This window comes from Apteryx mantelli, chromosome 23, assembly GCF_036417845.1.
Source record: "Apteryx mantelli isolate bAptMan1 chromosome 23, bAptMan1.hap1, whole genome shotgun sequence".
In the NCBI taxonomy this organism is placed as follows: Eukaryota; Metazoa; Chordata; class Aves; order Apterygiformes; family Apterygidae; genus Apteryx; species Apteryx mantelli.
Window position 1 is genome coordinate 11,063,374 of NC_090000.1, and position 7,826 is coordinate 11,071,199.

Here is a 7,826-nt window from a genome sequence, read left to right on the forward strand (position 1 = left end):
GCCCTGATAATTTTGGTGTGAGAAATAAGTGTCAGGAAAAAGGGGAGGATGCTGAACACCAAGACGATGGCGTACAACATCACTCAGTTCCAGAAAGTGTCCGCACAGGCTAGTTCCACCTTGGGGGGAGGGAGGGCATGATGAATGGCATGGGATGCACAGAAGGCAAAGTGAACACCTGGTAGGTCTGCCCTACTTGTACTGGTATGACACTCATCCATGACCCCGACACCAGGCTGACTCAGAGACCTCCACTCATGATGACAGTGTGATGCAGGGAGTCACAGATGGCCACATAGAAATCCAAGGCCATGGCAGCCAGGAGAAGGCTTTTGGTGTTGCCCTGCAAAACCCAGAAATACAGTTGGGCAGTACAGCCAAGGAAGGAGATCCTGCCGTCTTCTGTCAAGAAACCCACCATTGTTTTTGGCAGAGTGACTGATATGTAGCAGATCTCCAGGAAGAACAAGTTCATCAGGAAGAAATACATGGGGCTGTGGAGGCTCGAGTCCACCACTGTGATGAGCATGATGAGGCTCTTCCCTGTGAGAACCACAGGGTAGATGATCAGGAAGACTGTGAAGTGCACGCCCTGTAAGTTGGGACGGCCAGAAAATCTCAGAAGAACGAATCCTGGTCCAGGGGTGTGATTCTCCAAGCCTTTTCTTTCAGGCATTTTCCCTGCACAGAACAATCCAAACAACATACTCACTGGAGGATGGCAATGGAGTGTCCACAATCACTACACACCTCCCCTACACTCAAGTGTAGTGAAAGACCGGTACAAACATAAGCATACATGTGATTGCAGTACTGGGCAAGCTTGACGACGATTTGTGTGTATGTATGGAAGGCTGACACAAATTGCTTGTTGAGGAAAGGTTTGTAAGGAGAGGCTAGAACAAAAGCCTTGAGCCTGAAAGCCTGTTCTTTGTTGTACGGTACCAGAGAAATTTATTTTTCTTTTTTGAAAATATTTAACTAAAGGCAATGCCCTGCAATAGATGAGAAAAAAGAAGAAAAAGAAGAAAGAGAAGCCAGCTTGAGAAAAGTCCAGCTTATATTCCCTCTCTTGCTCTCATGATATTTGCATTTAATGTTAGCACGTTAGAAGTAGGGTGAAGGGAGTGAGAAGGGTGAAAAGGGGAAAAGGAAGGGAAGAGATGGCAAGGCAAGGCAAGACTTGATTCTTAGACCTTAGTGAGAGAGATTCATCCCAGCTCTCCTCAGCTCTAAGGACTCATCCCCTGGAGTTGTGCCCGCATCTGGAGTCTGGGAGGATACCCTAGGCCTAAATTATTCATTTTTACATGGCTGAAGTCAGCCAGGGTAAACTCCATCAGAAATAAGGCAATCTTCCATCTCCCGCTGAATCCAAGGACCTTGATGGGATCCATAGGACATTTTAACAAGGCAGAAAAGTAGCTATTTATTCACAAATCATAGGTTTTCAGGGTGCCAGAAGGAGTTTTCATGCCAGCAATCAGAACACTGTCTCACAAAGCTTTCAAGCATCCAAAGAGGAAGGTGATGAAAGGTGTAATAGTGAAGATGAGAGGGTATTCTTCCCAAGATACCAACTCTTCCTGCACAGGTGAAGCTTTCCTAACTTCTGAAAGAGCCCTGTCTACTTTGCCATTCCTGACCTTGTCGCTCTGTCACTTGGATTTCTGGCAGCTTACAAATCCAACCAAGGGCTCCCTCATTCTGACACATGTCTAGCAATGCTTCCCAGTCCCCTGCAAGACCTCAACAGGAGACAGAGCAATGTTTGCGCTGAGTGGGAAACTGAGCCTTCCTTCTGCATTTCCCACTTAGAGTGCAGAGATTCCTCACTCTTCATACTTACAGGATGTGAGCAGCTCTACATTAACAGGTTGCTTCCTACAAATAAGAAACCCAGCTGAAAAGTCTCAGTTTGAAATGGGGAAAGAATCTTCTTTCACCACAAAGAGAAATGAGAACTGCTGGTTATGTTTCTCATGCTGTCGGTATCTCCCTTCCAGAAGTCTTCTTAAACTCTGATGCCTCAATGATGAGAACAGCTGGTTAGAAAAGATGTGATAAAAGCATTCAGATTAGCCAAGTGAAAAGCACAGGGTTGTTTTCTCAAGAGAAGACTTGAATTCACAAACACTTGGAGTCGCAACAGTTTTCTGTTTGCTTGTTACTCTCCAGCAGAACACTCTTTATTTGAAAATATGATTATATGATGAAAATTTAGTAAAATTAATAATTACAAGTTGACAGCCATTTCTTCTCCCTTTGCTACTCCCTTTTTGGTGGTCTTTCTGTTCCTCTCAGTCTCACAGCCTTTGGTCAGATTAGGAGACTGTTTTATGCCCAACAGCCACATACCACCACACAGACATCCAGCCTTGTAATTGCTATCTGAAGTCCAGGAGAATTTTGGTGGGGCCTGACACAACAGTGCTGCTGTGAACCTGACCTTTGAGACATGTGCTCATCCACCGCATTGGCCATAACAGAATACTGCCTGCCAAAGTCTGTCAGAAGACGTCATGAAAGCAGAGGTCCTGTTGAGATTTTTCAAGGATTGACTTCCTACAAGCCACCATGATTCTCATGGCTTTCTGGCCTCCTTAGCCGTCCCCAGGCAATGGTGCAAAACCCTTTTCCAGGCCTCTTTCATCTGCTGATTCCTTAGGCTGAATATGAAGGGATTTAAAAGAGGAGTCACAATGCTGGAGAGAACAGAGAGGATTTTGTTGAGGTGCACAGAGTTCATCTGGGAAGGCCTGACGTAGACGAAGATGGAGAGGCCAAAACCTAGGGAAACAGCAGTGAAATGAGAAGCACAAGTGGCAAATGTTTTCTGCCTGCCCTGGGCAGACGGGATCCGGAATACGGTCAAAATGATCCAGGCATAGGAGACCATGGTCAATGCCAAGGAGCCAAGGAGCAGGAACAAAGACAGCACAAAATCATTCAGCTCAAAAAGCCAGATGTCCGTGCAAGCGAGGTGCAGGAGAGGTGCACTGTCACAGAAGTAGTGGTCGATGACGTTGGGACCACAGTATGGCAGCCTGACTTTCAGGACCACTGATGGCAGGATCAAGACGAAGCCACCCATCCATGCACCTAGGACAAGCTGGCTGCACACCCTTTCCGTCATGATGGTGGGATACCTCAGGGGGTTGCATATTGCCACATACCGGTCGTAGGACATGATGGCAAAGAGGATGAACTCCGTTGCAGCCAGGAAGAAATAAAAGTAGAGTTGGCTAAAGCAGCCAGCAAAGGAGATGGTTTTCTTCTCTGACATGATGTTTACCAGCATTTTTGGCACCACGGAAGAAGTCATGGAGATCTCAGTGAAGGACAGATTACTGAGGAAGTAATACATGGGAGAATGGAGATGGCAGTCTGTATAGACCAGTGCAATGATAAGAGCATTTCCCAGGACAGTCACTAAATAAGCAAGCAGGAACACCACAAAGAAGATGATCTCCACTTCATAGCTGTTTGGAAATCCCACCAGGACAAACTCTGTCACAGCTGTGACATTTCCCATCCAAACGTGTTCTCTGTCATGGCAAGAGTAAGAGAGCAACATAGTCTCTTTGATATGAAGTTTATTCATTTCAAAGAAAGATCTTTCCTTACCGCTCACATCTCCATTCCTCCTCTTTCAGCAGTCACAAATATTAGTTATAGCTCTTTGCTTGAAAAAGAAGATTGAATACACAGGCCTTTGCTGCCAAGCTCCTTCAATCTCCCTGTTACCACCAGTCAAAATTACCATCAAATCACAACATGTAATGGATTATTTTCATCCTGCATTTCCTGCTTCTGCATTTCCAAGTCATGCATGCACAAAGTAACCAAAATTTACATTTTTCAAGGGAAATACCTTTGCTCCTATGTCTGTGCTTTTGCTCTTACCTTCTGCATGAAGGACACCCCATAGATTTATTTTTGGTAGCTTGCTGAAGATACTTGTGTCCAAGTTCCTGATGAGAGCTTCAGTTCCAGTAACTGCGAGGCAAACTGTGGAGAGACAGAGAGAGCAAAAGCAGACCCTATCTTCCCAGTTTATATTGTAACATCAGAAGAACTGACTTTCTAGCCGAGTTACTCCACAGCCCGCAGGAGGACAAATGCAAAAGAGTAATCTTATGCTACAATGAGTGATAAGACTCAAAGTATTAGAATAAAAAGGTTTTCACTCCTGCTAATGGTATAACCGTGGCTGTGTTGCAGGCTCTGATAAGCTGAGCTCCATGTCGTGAGAACTGAAACATGCTTTCTGTAGTCTGTGTAAGCCTTGGCTACTGATTACTATGGGAATGAGTCTAGTCATCTCAAGAAAACCTAGGCAATTTATAAATTCGAAACCTCCCAGGGAAAGAGGTCCAGAAAGTAATGTTCAGGAGAGTGGCAGAAGTCTTTTTTTTTTTTTTTTTTTTTTAAATGAAGACAGCACATTTCACAGTGGGCCAATTATACTGGATAGCCTGTCTGAGAAACGACAAAGAAAAAATAATTGGCTCCCTTATAAGCATTTGCACCTCAAAAGCGGGTGATTTCTGACTCGGGGGATTCAGGCAGACAAGTCTCACCTAAAGTTTACAAGCGTAAAGAACCTTCTCATTTTGAAACTTTTTTTCTTCTTCCACTTCCAAGCCCTCACGAAATCCTGGAGAACAAGAGCATTGCGCAATGAATCAGGTCAAAGATGACCCCTTCAAGGGTCCCATCTCTCAGAGAGACCACCGCAATGGGGAGAGTCATCTCACCTAATCTGACATGCTCTGTGGTGTGAATGTCTACTTATGAGCAAACACCCAAGTGTCCCACCATGGGGACTTCCAGTGTTCAGTTCATCTGCCCAGGTTAGGATGGGGCTAGTTGAGGACTAGGCATGTCAGTGCTTTTCTGCACAGGCAGATTCACTGAAGAGGCTCTCCCCCCACTGCAGATGGGTCATGTTCACCCTGGACAGCACTTCAGGCAGCTATCCTTCAGAGCTTATGGTGGTCTTCTGGGCAGTCCTGTTGTGCTCTTGTACAGAAACAAAATAATTGTGTGTGTGTGTGTGTGTGTGTGTGTGTGTGTGTGTGTGTGCGGTTGTTGGGTTTTTTTTTGGGGGGGGGAGAAGGGAAGAGGAGGGCTGTTTTGTTTTGCTACCCTCATAAATAAGAAGAGGGCTCTGACCAAGTGATGCTGAGGCTCAGGCTGTGTGTCCTAGCTTGCTGCATGACAGCCTATAGGGACATTTGAGAGTGTGGGTCTGTTGGGACAGTCTTGCACAACTATCCTCTGTGAAGTTAGCCAATAAAACTGGAGGGGATCCTGGGATAAACTTACCTGGCAATGTGCTCATGCTTTCTCTTGGAAGGGTCCTGCTCCAGAACGAGGCCTCGAGAAGGGCAGTGGCCAGCACATCAAGGGAAGTTGCTACTGCCCCAGATTCACAGGTGGCAAGGTCATATCTGGAATACTGATTCTAGTTTTGGGCCCTCCAGACCAGGAGGGATGAGGGAAACATTTGGAGGATCCAGCAGGAAATAGTACGGGGCCAGCTACAAAGGTTCTATAAAGAAATGCTGAGGGATCTGGACATGTTTAGTCTCGCAAAGAGGAGGCTAAGAAACACTCTTACAGACTCCTGCAGCTACCTGAAGGACACTTACAAAGACAGCAAAGGCAAAGCCTTCTTGGTAGTGGCTGACAGTACAACAAGGGGCAATAACTGCAAGATGCAGCTTGGGAGGCTCAGGTTGGACATGCGGGAAAAAAAAAAAAAAAGTCTTGGCTAAGCAGGAAAGCCATGGCAGAGCTCCAGTGTAGACAGGCAGCATGCAGGAGGTGGAAGCAGGGGCACGCTAAAATGGAGCCATTGAGAAATATTGTCCTGGCATGTAGAGGTGGTGTTAGGAAAGTCAAAACTCAGCTGAAGTGGAGGCTTTCAAGGAATGTCAAGGGCAATGAGAACAACTTCTACCATTACATTGGAGGCTGAGCAAAGAAATGTGGGTCCGTTACTGAATGGGATGGGTGACTTAGTGACAGTGAATACAGAGAAGGCTAAGGTACTCTTCTGCCTTTTTTGCCTCAGCCTGCTCCAGCAGGGTCTCCCAGGCCTTGTTGATCAGTGAAAAGTTTCAAGAAGGTGAAGAATGAGTAGCAGGGTTTGAGGGTTGAGTCAGGGATAACTAGGGAGAACTCCACACACCCAGGCCTATAAGGCCCAATGGGCTGAATCAGAGGGTGCTAAGAGAACTGCCCAACACCCTTGCAAGGCATCTATCATCTATGTCTATTGTCTTTAAAATGCTTGGAGATTAGGGGAGAACTGTGGTGAGTGGAGGAAAGCAAATTTTGCACCCATCTTCAGAAAAGACCATGAGAATGATCTGGAGAACCACAGCCCAGTCAGCCTCACTGCGGTGCCTGGGAAAATCTTGGAGCGAGTCATCCTGGAAGACATTTCTGGGCAAATGAAGAAGGTGGTGACTGGGAACAGTCAGCATGCAGTGGCAAAGGGTAAGTCCTGCCTGCCTGGCCTGACTGCCTTCCTGCCTGCCCGCCCTCCATGACCCAAAGACTGCATTTGTGAAGGAGGAAGAGCACTGGAAGTTATTCACCTTGACTTTAGCAAGGCATTTGACATCGTTTCCAACAACAGTCTTGTATGCAAGTTCAGAAGTTACGGTCTGGATGGCTGGACAACTACATGTGTGAAAAAAAAAAAAAGAAAGAAAAGAAAAAAACATTGGGATGATCAAGCTCAGAGAATACTCATAATCAGCTGAGAGGACTACAACTCTGACAATGGCATACTTCAGGGGTGTATCCTGGGACATGTGCTTTTTATCATCTTTAGCAATGACCTGTATCAATGGGAGAGGTGACAGAGCGCTTGCTCATCACGTTGGCAGGTGACATTAAATAGGGGGGACCAGGTTCTTCACAGTGATGTATGGTGGGAGGAGGAATGGCAATGGGCATAAACTGAAAGAAGAGAGCTCTGAAGAGGTTGTCCAGAGAGGTCGTGCAGTCTTCATCCTTCATAAAGACAAGACTTGATGAAGCCCTTGAGCAACCTTGCCTTGTCTTTGAGCAAGAGGTTGGACTAGAGGTATCTTGAGGTCCCTTCAGCTGGATTATGTGATGAAAGGCTCATCTCTACACACGGGAAGGAGCACAGAGGAACAATGAGAGATGAGGAACCTGAGTAAGCTAAGCAGAGAAACAAAGCCCTCACCTGGCTCTTCCCAGGGCTGCCACAGGAGAGTAGTCAGTCTCATTGTCCAGGTATGAAACCAACCCAATGAGTCAACAGAAAGGCTCTCCAGAGCACCTTACCACCATGAGCGGGGATTTACTACCTATGGTGGTATGGGACACATTATGGGATGCAGGGAAGAGTATTCTGGGATTGCACAAGACTTATTATAGGATGTTTAGGGGAAGAACCAAAGGTGGGGAAAGGGATGGATCAAGGTGGTTTGGGGAGGAACAAGTGTCGGAAAACAGAAGGAAAAGGGGACTGTCCAGGGATGTTATATGGCCACAACCTCCAGCAGGCTCCAGGACCCAGGGATTCCTTGTGCCTGGACACTGGAGCCCAGGCCAGTGTGCCTGGGCTCCCGGAGGTCTCTCTGTCCCAGGCCAATGGATGAAGCTGCTGCTCTCCCTTTTGCAGGTTCCACGAGAAGTGAGACTGAGTGTGTATCCCAGAGACACATGCACAAATGCACACACACGTGCATGCACACAGAGGACACCAACATGGCCTGCTACACAGACTGGCACAGACACAGCGCTTCCTTCAACACCACCCACATGTGGCACCACCA

At 46.7% G+C, this 7,826-nt stretch overlaps 1 protein-coding gene across 1 annotated transcript; it reads right to left on the reverse strand.

The window, feature by feature from the left end:
* Positions 1–241: 241 nt before the first annotated feature.
* Positions 242–3,535, reverse strand: LOC136994009 (olfactory receptor 6M1-like). Its single transcript, XM_067310045.1, has 3 exons — positions 2,633–3,535; positions 419–592; positions 242–343 (listed from the first exon to the last, which is right to left on the reverse strand). Exons 1-3 carry the CDS (start codon positions 3,533–3,535, stop codon positions 242–244), a joined length of 1,179 nt encoding a protein of 392 aa, XP_067166146.1.
* Positions 3,536–7,826: the final 4,291 nt, after the last annotated feature.